General features: G+C 27.1%; 3 protein-coding genes across 8 annotated transcripts; 1 reads left to right on the top strand and 2 right to left on the bottom strand.

Moving 5' to 3' along the window:
• LOC139988607 (uncharacterized) lies at window positions 1–926 on the bottom strand. The gene is made up of 3 exons (XM_072006255.1): window positions 617–926; window positions 456–522; window positions 1–253 (listed from the first exon to the last, which is right to left on the bottom strand). Exons 1-3 carry the CDS (start codon window positions 713–715, stop codon window positions 165–167), a joined length of 255 nt encoding a protein of 84 aa, XP_071862356.1. The 5' UTR covers window positions 716–926; the 3' UTR covers window positions 1–164.
• Window positions 927–2,574: 1,648 nt separating this feature from the next.
• On the bottom strand, window positions 2,575–5,647 carry LOC139988593 (endoplasmic reticulum-Golgi intermediate compartment protein 2). 2 transcript variants are annotated; one of them, XM_072006218.1, is made up of 7 exons: window positions 5,521–5,647; window positions 4,309–4,509; window positions 4,047–4,214; window positions 3,594–3,966; window positions 3,275–3,525; window positions 2,943–3,203; window positions 2,575–2,875 (listed from the first exon to the last, which is right to left on the bottom strand). In XM_072006218.1, exons 3-7 carry the CDS (start codon window positions 4,147–4,149, stop codon window positions 2,688–2,690), a joined length of 1,176 nt encoding a protein of 391 aa, XP_071862319.1. In that variant the 5' UTR covers window positions 4,150–4,214; window positions 4,309–4,509; window positions 5,521–5,647; the 3' UTR covers window positions 2,575–2,687. The 2 variants fall into 2 exon arrangements, with proteins under 2 accessions (XP_071862319.1, XP_071862320.1); XM_072006219.1 differs by lacking the exon at window positions 5,521–5,647 and adding an exon at window positions 4,709–4,821.
• Nedd4 (E3 ubiquitin-protein ligase Nedd4) lies at window positions 4,881–13,974 on the top strand. Of its 5 annotated transcripts, none has more exons than XM_072006182.1 (17): window positions 4,881–5,040; window positions 5,486–5,652; window positions 7,053–7,253; window positions 7,330–7,490; window positions 7,838–8,006; window positions 8,138–8,253; window positions 8,353–8,476; window positions 9,038–9,187; window positions 9,631–9,681; window positions 9,768–10,044; window positions 10,132–10,190; window positions 10,274–10,339; window positions 10,409–10,638; window positions 10,713–10,834; window positions 10,924–11,563; window positions 11,717–11,849; window positions 11,927–13,974. In XM_072006182.1, exons 2-16 carry the CDS (start codon window positions 5,500–5,502, stop codon window positions 11,817–11,819), a joined length of 2,622 nt encoding a protein of 873 aa, XP_071862283.1. In that variant the 5' UTR covers window positions 4,881–5,040; window positions 5,486–5,499; the 3' UTR covers window positions 11,820–11,849; window positions 11,927–13,974. The 5 variants fall into 5 exon arrangements, with proteins under 5 accessions (XP_071862283.1, XP_071862282.1, XP_071862281.1 ...); XM_072006181.1 differs by having other exon boundaries at window positions 4,882–5,040; window positions 11,717–11,859; XM_072006180.1 differs by having other exon boundaries at window positions 4,882–5,040; window positions 11,717–13,974.
• Window positions 13,975–14,295: the final 321 nt, after the last annotated feature.

The raw sequence follows: 14,295 nt of genomic DNA on the forward strand, positions 1-14,295 counted from the left end.
TTATTGCAAAAAAGTCATTTTATTGTTTTAATGATCAAAAATTCATACCAATATTATACAAATACAGTTCTTATATAATAATATTTGTTAGTATAGTATAATATATGTTATATGTAAAAGATCTCTTTGTTTCTATATCAAAATTAATGATATAATAAATACGATCATTTGTCACCTCCTTCTACACCAGCTTGTGTCATCAAATCTGTAATATTCTTTTCTAAATCATCTATTCTGTTTCCCATTTCATCTAGTATTTTGTATTAAGGATATTTATAATATTATTTATGAAAACGTTAAATGAACTCCCTTAAATAAACTGTTTTTCACACATGTAATAGTTTGTATTTTCTTAGCAGAAAAATTATGCTTATAAAATATACAATTTGATGCACAGTTCATTTTTGAGGTTATCTACGAAAATGCATCTTAAGCAACTAATAAAAAAAGGATATTTTTTCCAAGAATTTGATCTGACATTGTTTGAAATTTCCCTTGCATATTCTGCAATAGTGTTTGTACCTAAAATATACAAAAAAATATAAACAAGAATAGACAGTCGCATTATGGAAATATTAATAGGGAGTATCACAATAATGAATTATATCATACTCACATACTCCGTCAATTCTTGCATATTTTTTGGTTCAGCACTATTACCTATTCCATAATTATCAGTATCCTCAGTTTTATGATCTTGTTTAATATCTGCCATTCCTAAACGATTTGTATTTATTCAATCTCGCTTCACAGTGGGATGAACTTTGTTCTTTCGAATAGTTCTGTCAAGCGCGTGTGAAGATTTTCTATCAACTGATACTTTTACTACGTACAATGCAAATCATCGAAACATCGATTTAACAAATGTAAATAAAATATCATTTTTCGATCAAACTTATTTACTTTCTTACTATTTCTTTCGTACTCTGTTCAAATAAATGATACTATTGGTGGAAATTAAGAGAAAGGGAAGGTTCCTCCCATTTATCACCATCCTTGTTTAATATTGTAAACATAAAGGCGCATACGTATGAAACGCTTGGTGTTTGCAAATTAACATTGCAATATACAATAATAGAGTTGCTATTCGCAGTGTTAAAAAATTAAGAAGAAAAGACACGGCTGATAAATATAAAATTGCTATTAATTTTATTGGTATATACAGAACAGTTACATATTTATTGATTATTAGCTTTGTGTATTTAAAAATTATTTCAATGTCAAATTAAAAGATTACCTTTATTGAGGTTTAAACACAATATCCATATTTTCATACACTTAATTTAACATTTAACATACACGGCTGATAAATATAAAATTGCTATTAATTTTATTGGTATATACAGAACAGTTACATATTTATTGATTATTAGCTTTGTGTATTTAAAAATTATTTCAATGTCAAATTAAAAGATTACCTTTATTGAGGTTTAAACACAATATCCATATTTTCATACACTTAATTTAACATTTAACATACATGGCTGATAAATATAAAATTGCTATTAATTTTATTGGTATATACAGAACACTTACACATTTATTGATTATTAGCTTTGTCTATTTAAAAATTATTTCAATGTCAAATTAAAAGATTACCTTTATTGAGGTTTAAACACAATATCCATATTTTCATACACTTAATTTAACATTTAACATACATGGCTGATAAATATAAAATTGCTATTAATTTTATTGGTATATACAGAACACTTACACATTTATTGATTATTAGCTTTGTCTATTTAAAAATTATTTCAATGTCAAATTAAAAGATTACCTTTATTGAGGTTTAAACACAATATCCATATTTTCATACACTTAATTTAACATTTAACATACATGGCTGATAAATATAAAATTGCTATTAATTTTATTGGTATATACAGAACACTTACACATTTATTGATTATTAGCTTTGTCTATTTAAAAATTATTTCAATGTCAAATTAAAAGATTACCTTTATTGAGGTTTAAACACAATATCCATATTTTCATACACTTAATTTAACATTTAACATACACGGCTGATAAATATAAAATTGCTATTAATTTTATTGGTATATACAGAACAGTTACATATTTATTGATTATTAGCTTTGTGTATTTAAAAATTATTTCAATGTCAAATTAAAAGATTACCTTTATTGAGGTTTAAACACAATATCCATATTTTCATACACTTAATTTAACATTTAACATACATGGCTGATAAATATAAAATTGCTATTAATTTTATTGGTATATACAGAACACTTACACATTTATTGATTATTAGCTTTGTCTATTTAAAAATTATTTCAATGTCAAATTAAAAGATTACCTTTATTGAGGTTTAAACACAATATCCATATTTTCATACACTTAATTTAACATTTAACATACATGGCTGATAAATATAAAATTGCTATTAATTTTATTGGTATATACAGAACACTTACACATTTATTGATTATTAGCTTTGTCTATTTAAAAATTATTTCAATGTCAAATTAAAAGATTACCTTTATTGAGGTTTAAACACAATATCCATATTTTCATACACTTAATTTAACATTTAACATACATGGCTGATAAATATAAAATTGCTATTAATTTTATTGGTATATACAGAACACTTACACATTTATTGATTATTAGCTTTGTCTATTTAAAAATTATTTCAATGTCAAATTAAAAGATTACCTTTATTGAGGTTTAAACACAATATCCATATTTTCTGGAATTGAAATATTCACAAGATTTGCTGTGTCAAAAGATTGGTAGCTTGAGGTAGTAGGTGGAATGGGATACTTTTGGTCATTTTTGTTTTCTTCAGTTGAAAAAAATTTGCAATACAAATACCAAAAACTTTGTACAATACTTTTTACCATACCTACAAAATTTTCTCTGTAAAAAATATCTTCAACAGCACAAAATAATTCAAGTAAATTGATATTTACCGCTTGTAACAAAAATACCTCCAACAGTGGCACATAATTTCACTAAAAATTGACTCACTGTATCACGTTGTTGAGTAACTTTTATTTTAAGAGCACTCATATCATATTTAAAAAAGATTCCTGGACTTCCATGAGATCCTTTTTGGTGATCAATTGGTCTTTGATGATCTTTTACGCTATACTGGTAAGTTTTGGAAGTGCTCAGTAGAGTCTGTATATCTGTGGGAACCACTTCCACAAAATACTGATATAAAATCATATCTAAAATATATTTTGTTTCAAATAAATTATAAATATTATAATACTTATATTTACATTTCATACAAACTTACTGTTGTCAGCAATTTTTTCATCCCCTTCTAATGGGTGAATAATACCTGGACTAGGTCCTCCAAATGAAAATTTATTTATCCTATGAGTAAAGTTATAGTCTTTGTCCGTCATGAAAGTTAAAATATGTATATGTCCCATAGGAAATGATAATGATTTTCCAGCTGTTATATGAAAATTTCCAGCAACCTTGTTAACATTTAAACTGCCATGAATGCGACATGAATTTGGTGGATAACTAGGTTGATGGGTCCTGCAAAATGTATTGATATATCTATATAATATGTATCAATTATGGGTATAATAATATGCTTTATATACCGTTTTGGCATTTCACTATATAAAATAACTTGATTAGATTTCCATAATAATTCATGAATTGCATGGTATTCCTCTCTTAGATAAGAATTCACATCTTTTAAAGCTTTAAAGTGAGATCTTTGCTCTTGTGTCAATTCCCACCATGTATCTTCTTGTTCTAATGATTCATTTCCAATCATATTTTGATTTGTAGAATCTAAGACATCAGCACTAATACGGCTACATGTCATAGCAACAGTGATATCAATATTTATTTTCAATTTTGCATCAATATCTGTGTCTGTTTCAAATTTAAATTGTAGTCTGCTGTCAAGATAATAACTTGTTTCAGCTATTATTAAATATGCAATAGTGCAGATTGTTAATATAGAGACTGTAAATATAAAAACTATACTTGTAAAAGTAAGATATATTTAATAATTAGAGCAGTAAATAGTAAAACAAAAAACTTACATGTTCCTCCAACCGCAGTTTTGTCTACATATAGTTCAGGAACTTTAGGAAATCCATCCAATTCTTTGACAGTTTTAATATTAACATTCCGTCTTCGCAACATTTTAACAGTTTTTAAGATTCAGATATGAGTGTATAACATTTATTCTCTAACTAAATTCTATTAACCTATAAAATATGCAAGAATAAATTTTAATACACATTTATGACAACGTAAGTACATGTATATGTATGCATAATATAAATTTGGCAATATTTTTACCTTAATGTTACATTTAACATAATAGTATACATATTTACACATGCATGTCTAGTATACAATATTTCAAATACATATATTAAGTTCCATGGGTCAAGTAGTCACATATTACGAGTAACAGACTTTGATACAAATGTTCATTTTTCTATTTAACGACAGATAAAGGTTAGTTGTTTCGGACGGTAACAAAAGGCGCCACCATATCTATAAAAAGAACGAAAATTAGTTGAAATTATCACACATAATCAAATGTTTTATTGCTGTATGAGCAGTAACTGATACCACCACAATTATTAGAAACAAACGATTGTTCAAAATAGTAATAAATATATGTTATGAATTTTTATTCATTATAATTTCATAATTGTTTATTTAATTACAGAATATTTGATGGAGTAATTACCAGTATATACGTTTATGAAGTTTCCAATGTATTGGTTAAATTCGTAGTTGAATGTTGAATAAATACGTGTTATCACTTTAATGATTTAAAGCATTCCTTATCTTAAACGATTTTTACACTTAATGCTCGCATCGAAAATAAGTGATTTTGCAGTTATGGGCGACCACGCATTATGTCTTTCGTAGCTTAAATATAAATAAGTCAGAAATCAGTTAATGGTGAATTATGTGCACGTGTTATATTAAAGTGTTAATTTCTATTTAAATGTATATATATGTGTATATATATACACATATATTACATCTTTGTGTACCTTCTTTCTGCATTTTTTGGTAATAATTTCACATAAGATTTATTATCAGTATTTATTAATATACATTTATATTAAATATCAATGTTATTACTCATCTTAGATGCAAGTATTTAGTATGTTTATTTATTTAATTTTTTATTATTATGTTATTTTATAAATTTATTATATAACAAATAGAAACAATTAGATTTTATTTATTTATATGATCTACACTATGCTTAGTGGCACTTAAAAGCATATATGAAATACTTTAAAATGTTACAGTTAACTTGCAAAAGGTTTTGTTATGCGAATGAAATTTAATTCTTTTTTTAAAGATTATGAAAAGCAGTTGCAATAATCATTTATATTTCAAATATATTATCTTTATGTAATTATATAAAATTACATATAAAAAGAATAAAATACATGTAATATCATAGTGAATAATCTTTGTGTTAATGTGTTAAAACTATTATTAAAAGATTAAGAACACAAGATGCCTGGTACTTTGACCTACCCAATGTATGATGGTGTTGAATCACCTCCTCAAAGAACTCGTGCTTATACTTGGAATTCTCAGCATCGTTCTGCATCTAGGGCATTGCAAGCTAACAGAAGACCAGGACGCTTTTCATTGACAGAACCTGCAGTATGTAAATAATCATATTTCCTTGTATATGTGATATTTGCACAATGCATTATTTTAAGAGATAATAACTTAGAAATTATTCATTCTTATCATATCTCATGATATTAAATTGAAAATTCAACTGAAAAATATAGCTTATTATCGTACATTTTATTTTAATATCCTTATTAATGTCAATACAAAGACCCTCTGATATTAAAACAATACTTTGATACTCAAGAAACCGTAAAAAAAAAAAAAAAATAAAACAGATATACTAGAAAACACGTGAGTCACTTTTTATGCGCATCAATCATTAAAACGTATTGGTAGCGTTGAAAGGTAATAATTTTTCGATGAAAAACTAAATTCTTACAATTTCGGTTACGCCGTTCAGCTTTCTACATTTAATATCGAAAGACGTCTATTTAGAAAAATTTTGAGAGATTTTCGCAGGCGCATTAGAAGTTGTTCGTGTCAAGGATATCTAAAATTGTTTCATAATCTACTTTTCTGGAATTTTTGTTTGTTCTAATACTGATAAAATTGATAAAGATTAAGAAAAATATACTTTGTAAAATATACATATACACAATAATGATTCTTTTTTTTTATTTGAAATGACTGAGATGGATTTTAGTCACGTTTGAATATTTAAAAGGAAGTTAGCCATCTTTAAGCGCGAGTATGTCATATCCGTTTCGTTCGTGCAATAGTAACCGAGAGGGGTTAAGACAAAATAGGTTTCTTGATGGCATATAAGAAACTGTGAACCTAGTAAAATTGTAAGAAGTAGCCATCAACGATTAAGAATAAATCAAATATACATAACGTTAATGGCAGAGGAACATGTTTATGGATATAATCCAACGTCTGGAGCTGACGGAGAATCCGTACGTAACTATTTTGACAGTTTGACAAGTACAGGTTGGATTTTTGATTGATAGACTTCAGAAAGGGTGTTACTTCCACAAAGTTGTTGATTTTATGATTAATAATATTATTGCGTCAGTAATAAAATTTTTATATTATTAATAATCGTAGTACGAATCATCTTTATATTTTTTTAATAAAAACAATCAATAAATTGATAAAATGCATCAATATTAATATTTTTATATTTTATTACCCATCTACATTAAACTTGAAAAACAACATATTCTTTTCATTTTTTATGTATAACTTTATTTATTTTCGTAGTGCTTTATATTTTGTATATACTTATATTTAATGTATTAAGTAAAATATAAATAAAATAGTTAATTGTTTGTTTATTATATAAACTATATAAAATTAACCAGAAAATTTTTATCATAGTTATTAATAGAAACAAAAGACATGACAAGTTTAACTTTTTTCTATTTAACATTTTGAGAACCTAGCGTTAATGTTTTTGTTTTGTTTTTTGATATTGTGTATAGAGAGATGAAGCTACCCGGAAGCTGAGATTAAAAGTGATCGCTGGCCACCAATTAGCAAAAAAGGACATCTTTGGTGCAAGCGATCCTTATGTGCGTATTGATTTAAATACTCTAAATGGAGACCAGACAATAGATTCTGCACTTACAAAAACTAAAAAAAAGACATTGAATCCTGTCTGGGAAGAAGAATTTATATTTAGAGTAAGTATGATATATTATAATTTAATGTCAAGATAAATTCAATATGTTAATGGAAATATATATTCTTTATTGTTAGGTTAAACCTGTTGATCATAAATTGGTGTTACAAGTTTTTGATGAGAATAGATTGACAAGGGATGATTTTCTTGGTATGGTAGAATTAACATTGATTAATCTACCTAAAGAACAAGAAGGTCGTACAATTCCTGTTAGACGTTATTTACTTCGACCACGTAGGTAAGTATTTTTATAATATATGCTTGAAGCTGTGTATTTTTGTATATTTTAAAAATTTAATCTGTTTAGCTTCCTATTAAAATTATTTGGCCTCAAACTACAGATATGGTTTTACAAGCTACTATATATTATATACACAATAAAAATAATTGAAATACATTACTTTTATTCATTAATTTTCATTTTTCTTATTTTTATATGCACTGTTATATGTTTTGGGTCAGTTTTGCATCTAGTTATATTTATTGGCTCCATATCACGAATTTTCATGTTTTGTTCATTAATATATTTCTTTTGTATCTTTCATTTGCAAATGCAAAATGATTAACTTACGAGGATATGGCTAGTAATCATTCCAGTCAGCGTTCAAGAGTAAAAGGCACCTTGGAAGTATATCATGCATACATTTCTGACTCATCAACTGTGGACAATGATAATGGAGATACTGCATCAGACTCAGGAGGCTGGGAAATGGTACAACCAGCAAATAATAGTCCTGTGGAACAGGCTGCAGAGGTATGCATAGTTACATCTGTACTTTAAACTACAAATATTAAAGATGACTCTAATACTACTAATACTTTAAAGTACTAATAATTAATAATAATAATTTAAAGTACTAATACTTTAATTGAATGTTCTTTTAGGTCATGATTATCAGACATTTACCACCAGGATGGGAAGAGAGACAAGATGCAAATGGGCGAACATATTATGTCAATCATGTAGCAAGATTTACACAATGGGAACATCCATTAGAATCGTATGTAACAGATATATATATATATATATATCTGCTTCAACATATTTATTGCATAATAAGTATAGATAATAATGCAGAAATATTGGAATTTATTTATAGTACTACATCACCTAGTGGAAATATGACTATTGAGCGAAATTTCAATACTGCAGTAACTGAATTTCAACGTCGTTTTCACATTAGTGCCGACGAGGAAAATAGACACAGAAGTTCAATCAATCAGGTAATATTGGTGGTTGTATAATTAATGTAAATACCGTAAAAGAAAGAAAAAGATGAAATGAATTTATTAACTAGCCAGCTTAGAATCTGTTTCCAAATTTTTATATTATAACAGAATATTATGTCTTATACTTTATTTTGAGATTTGGAATTTATGTAGACTTGTTGTGTGTAAAAAGACACACACACACGCACAAAACTCAAAGTTTACGTTTAATATGTTTTTAAATAATAAAAATATATTTATATCTTTAGGTGGGAGTAGATTAGAAACTGTTGTTATATATATTTTTTGTTTTGTATGTTATCTTTTTGTAATTGTGTAAATTAACAAAAAGTTTATAACCAAACGCCTATGTAACCCCATTTAACATATATAGATGCATCATACTCTGTTTAACTATAGATATGTGCTTTAAAAGATAACTGTTAACTGTCAAGATGTGCATGAATTATTGAAAGACAAAAATATGAATATAAATGTCTAAACAGTATAAAAACCTTCTAACAAATAGAGTATTTAGCATGCAGTATGTAGCAATTTTGTGCATGTGTGTGTAAGGATGGTGAAGTTCTCCGTGAGGATGGTGAAGATTCGGATGCGAGAAATTATGAGATTGAGAATCATAGGGGAGGGGGTAGTGGGGATACTTCGTCAGACTCTGGACATTCTGTTGATCAACGCGGCTACCTTAGTGAATATGAAGACCAGGTACTCATTCATAGATATGATTATTTTCGATTGTATAAGCTGTTTTTATTTACATGTGTTCATTTATTTGACGAAAATAAAGGCTATAATTTGTAAACAGAGATTATATATATTTTTCATGTAGTGCATTGCTGTCTGTATTACTTTATGTTCTAATACAATTTAAAACATTTATTACAAAACTTCACCATGCAGTTGGGTGTTACAAACTAACCATTCTTTCTAAAAAGTACACTTAGTGTTAAAAAAAATTGTATTTCTGTAATTGACATATTGCACTATTTTGATTAATTTTGTTGTTTATTACGCAAAAATGATAACAAATTTGTGATACATTATAAAATGTTGAAAGTGTATAACATATAAATTTCTTTGTAAAATAATAGATTGAAATTATATTCATGTATATGTTGTATGAAAATATATTGCTATTGTACTTGCAGAGTGATGATAGTGTGGACAGTCCAGCTGGATCTAGACGATCATCTGAACAAGTTAGTACAGCATTTTATTGTAAATAACAACAGCGAATACTATAAAAATTATTTACCCTAATTCTTGTTACTGATTCGATGTTTAGATCGAAAGTCCGAAACCTGTGGTTCCTGCGCCAAGTGACGAGGGATTACCACCTGGGTGGGGTATGCAAATAGCTCCGAATGGTAGAGTATTTTTCATTGATCACACTGCGAGGACAACAACATGGATCGACCCTCGAACAGGGCGACCAAGTTCAATACCTAATCACATTGCTCCTTCTACTACACCAAGAAGTGATTTAGATCAGCTTGGTCCTCTTCCTGAAGGTTGGGAAGAAAGAGTTCATACAGATGGCCGAATATTTTTCATTGATCATAGTATGTGAATGTCTACCAAGATTTTGTAAAACTCGAAAATGTTGGCTTTGATCATGCAATATTTGTTTTCCTATTCTTGCTCTGCAGATACAAGAACAACACAATGGGAAGATCCTCGCATGTCCAATCCTCAAATTGCTGGACCGGTATGAGTCTCTTTCTAGTCCAAAGATCGTGATATATGAAGTTATAACTCATTTAATTTGTTAATATTCCTATATTTTCACAGGCTGTACCATATTCACGAGATTATAAACGTAAATACGAATATCTTAAATCTCAGTTGAGAAAGCCTGTAAGTATATGATTGTACAAAACTTATCCATATTTGATTTCTTTTATATTTCATCCATATTTTTTTCAGAGTAATGTTCCTAATAAATTTGAAATAAAAGTTGGTCGAAATAATATTCTAGAAGATTCGTATCGTATAATTAGTTCTGTCAACAGAGTAGAAATATTGAAAACAAAATTATGGGTTGAATTTGAAGGAGAAGTTGGTTTAGATTATGGAGGTCTCGCTCGAGAATGGTTTTTCCTATTGTCTAAAGAAATGTTTAATCCTTATTATGGATTATTTGAATATTCTGCTACGTAGGTATATTTATGTATAAAATCATTTGCATTCTATAAAATGCAAAAAATAATAACAATTGAAATGTTTGTAGGGATAACTATACCTTGCAAATTAATCCATTTTCGGGGGTATGTAATGAAGAACATTTAAATTATTTCAAATTTATTGGTCGCATAGCAGGTATGGCTGTGTATCATGGTAAACTGTTGGATGGTAAGAATTATTTCAATTATACAGAAGATATAAAACATTTCATTAAGAAAAAATATAAAAGGAGCTCCTATTTATTTTTTTTTTTACAGCATTTTTCATTCGTCCATTTTATAAAATGATGTTAGGTAAATCTATTGATTTGAAAGATATGGAAAGCGTTGATTCAGAATATTACAATTCATTATTGTGGATTAAAGAAAATGATCCCAGTGAATTGGAACTTACGTTTTGTGTGGATGAAGAAAGTTTTGGACATACGTCTCAAAGAGAACTTAAACCAGATGGTGCTAATATACCATTAACAGACGAAAATAAAGATGAATATATAGCTTTAGTTATACAGTGGCGTTTTGTATCAAGGGTTCAAGAACAAATGAATGCATTTTTAGAAGGATTTAATGCTCTTATACCACCAACGCTAGTAAAAATATTTGATGAAAATGAATTAGAATTATTAATGTGTGGTATTCAACATATTGATGTAAGAGATTGGAAACAAAACACATTGTACAAAGGAGACTATCACGCTAATCACATCGTTGTTCAGTGGTTTTGGCGTGTGGTACTTTCATTTAGCAATGAAATGAGATCCAGACTTTTACAGTTTGTTACTGGTACATCGCGAGTACCTATGAATGGTTTTAAAGAACTTTATGGTAGCAATGGTCCACAATTATTTACAATTGAGAAGTGGGGTACACCAGAAAATTATCCAAGAGCTCATACCTGGTATGTAAATTTTAACATAATGTTTAATCTTATGCGTTGTTGTTAAAGTAAGATGGATTAAAAATTATAGTAATCTTTCTCATTTGAAAAATTTGAAAAAAGAAACCAAAGAAAGTGTAGAGTTATATCTGATGATTTATGTATCCTTTTCAGTTTTAATCGTATAGATCTCCCTCCATACGAAAGTTATCAACAATTGAGAGAAAAATTGATAAAAGCAATTGAAGGTTCTCAAGGTTTTGCTGGAGTGGATTAGCACGAAATACCCCTTTTCATGATGATATCTGTAATATAATGTACATATATACATACATATAGATACACAACCATGTATACTGTCTAATATGATTAACTATTTAACAGGATAAACATTTTTCTGCACTCTGAAGACTTAGGTGTCTTTTGACTGCTAGTTACAACATTAAGACAAATCAATGAAAAGTACGTTTAGATATTACTTAACCTCTACGAATAATTCGAAAAAATTTTACGCATGATGCACTTTAGAAATTATAGGCTACATTTAACAAACAGAAGGAAAAAAATTGATAGTAATCTCAAATGCAATTTCAGTAATTGATGAATTACAATTTATTAACTCATTCACGTTCTAAATGTAATTCCATATTTTGATGGTTACTACACTTTAAAAGAGTTCTTTGGGAAAATTTTATTTGCTGCGATAAAAACATTAATCTGGTATTAATTGTAAATAACTTAAGATAAGAGATAATAATCTATATATTAATTACTTATCTCAATTTGTTGATAAAATGCCTCGTTAAAGGAATTTATAAATAATATGAGTTTACATATTTAAAAAGTCAAATTATATTAAAATATATAATGGACGATAAAAAAAGTTTTAAATTTTGTCACGTAGGATTTAGTACGATTTTCAAATATATCGAATTTCAGTTATATTCAAGTTAAATGAACATCTGTCAAATTATATTGTATACAATGACGCTATAATTTACGATGAATTGTTGTGTAATATTGATTTGAATTTTAATATTATACACATATACGTATTTTTTTGGTCTAATTTTATAACACAATTTATTAAAACGAGATCCCTTTCAATGACGATTTCTAATTTTTCCACGAAATTAAACACTATTTTTTTAATCAATAATTTGTTTGAAATTGTAAATGTAATAATTTCACATTTTGTTTTTATGTAAAGAAATTTAAAGACTCACGTATTAAGCACGTTTAGAAATCTTTTTAAGGATTTTCTATCGTAGTAACAAAGGCTAGAAAATTTTGTTTCTTGAAGACATATACATAGTCGCAAAAATGTATAAACAGGAAGTTTTGGAAAATCAATTATACTATTAGAAGATGTAGCAAGAAGAATAACAGACAGTGTGAAATACGTAATCTGTTTCATTTTCGATCGATTTATAAATTTATGGTAAAAGATATTATTTAATTTAATATAGATATAATTAAAAACAAATTATTTTTTTGGAACAGACGTATCTGTTACATAGTTTATTTGTATAACAAATGGAAAATTTTTCGTATTGGACAACGTTCTTCTTGTGTGTTCTTCTAAGAACTGACGATGGAAAGCATATTATGCTTAGCTCATTGTATATACCATTAAATAAGATAAAAGAATATATACATCAAATTTGCTTAAGCAGCGAAATTTATTTATATATTTTAGCAATTTACGAAAAAGTGGACATAGTCTATTCTTTCGTTAAAAATGGTATACTATCTATGAAATTGATTATTTGAAGATATCGTGATCAAACTTGTAAATGCCTACTTTGTACAATAATAGCTATTTCAAAAAAGTAACAAGTATTCTAAACAAATATCTAGCATTTAAAGCTAATGAAACATTCCATCCTATTTGTACAGCTTATTTTATTGTAAACAGATACGTCCCATTAGATAATAAATATTATTATTACGACAAAAATTTTGTGGCCTTAAATTATGATTATTTTCGATTTTCTATGCGCTACATGTCTTTTAATGACGAAAATTCGGCTTCTTGCATTTATATGATAAACGTATTATATTCGGAATGGAACAATGCATTTCAACGTATTATATTTTTTAAAAAGCCAACGTTACTTGGAAATCGTAGTATTTTTTCTAACACTAAGTTATAATTTAATCGGGTTAAAAGCTAAGACTGTTAATTGCCCACGTTTCAAGATATTTACTTAATTGTTCTTTTATTATCTTTATTGTTATTATTATTATTATCTATCTTAGAATTCGCATATATTAGTGAATAATAGAATATAGAATATCCAAGTTTTATTTATTATTTTTACTGAAATATTATATGAGATAATTTGTTGCAAGCTCACAAATACAGCGACTTAATTTCTTCGTAACGTCATACTACAGAAATGATTTATCAGCTTATCCATATGTATCTGCGTAAGTTGCAAAAATATGTGACTCTAACTCCAATTTACCTCTATTTAGATTGTATGTAAATATAAACATATTTCTTGTAATATATCGATTACAAGGTACGTACATTTTTACTGTACTTGTGACAGATGAACTTGTAAACAAAATGTTTGTAAGCTAGTTTTTGCGATTATTCATTATTATCGAAATACGGCGAAGTTACACATCGTAATAATTAAGAATTAATTTTACGATCAATATATATACATATATATAAATATATATAAATAAATATATATATATATATGTATATATAATCTTATGATTATAAACTAACTTATGTT

The sequence above is a fragment of the Bombus fervidus genome, chromosome 6 (assembly GCF_041682495.2).
Source record: "Bombus fervidus isolate BK054 chromosome 6, iyBomFerv1, whole genome shotgun sequence".
NCBI lineage: Eukaryota > Metazoa > Arthropoda > Insecta > Hymenoptera > Apidae > Bombus > Bombus fervidus.

Bases quoted from the DNA above. Each gene is read 5' to 3' on its own strand.
- LOC139988607 (XM_072006255.1), bottom strand. From the start codon at position 715: ATGGCAGATATTAAACAAGATCATAAAACTGAGGATACTGATAATTAT. The intron at 523-616 runs GTGAGTATGATA...TGTATATTTTAG, and splicing joins TGCAAGAATTGACGGAGTAT to GTACAAACACTATTGCAGAA. The intron at 254-455 runs ATATCCTTTTTT...AATACAAAATAC, and splicing joins AGATCAAATTCTTGGAAAAA to TAGATGAAATGGGAAACAGA.
- LOC139988593 (XM_072006218.1), bottom strand. From the start codon at position 4,149: ATGTTGCGAAGACGGAATGTTAATATTAAAACTGTCAAAGAATTGGAT. The intron at 3,967-4,046 runs GTAAGTTTTTTG...TTATATTTACAG, and splicing joins AACTGCGGTTGGAGGAACAT to TCTCTATATTAACAATCTGC. The intron at 3,526-3,593 runs GTATATAAAGCA...TACATTTTGCAG, and splicing joins TATAGTGAAATGCCAAAACG to GACCCATCAACCTAGTTATC.
- Nedd4 (XM_072006182.1), top strand. From the start codon at position 5,500: ATGCCTGGTACTTTGACCTACCCAATGTATGATGGTGTTGAATCACCT. The intron at 10,191-10,273 runs GTATGAGTCTCT...ATATTTTCACAG, and splicing joins ATCCTCAAATTGCTGGACCG to GCTGTACCATATTCACGAGA. The intron at 10,340-10,408 runs GTAAGTATATGA...TATTTTTTTCAG, and splicing joins AATCTCAGTTGAGAAAGCCT to AGTAATGTTCCTAATAAATT.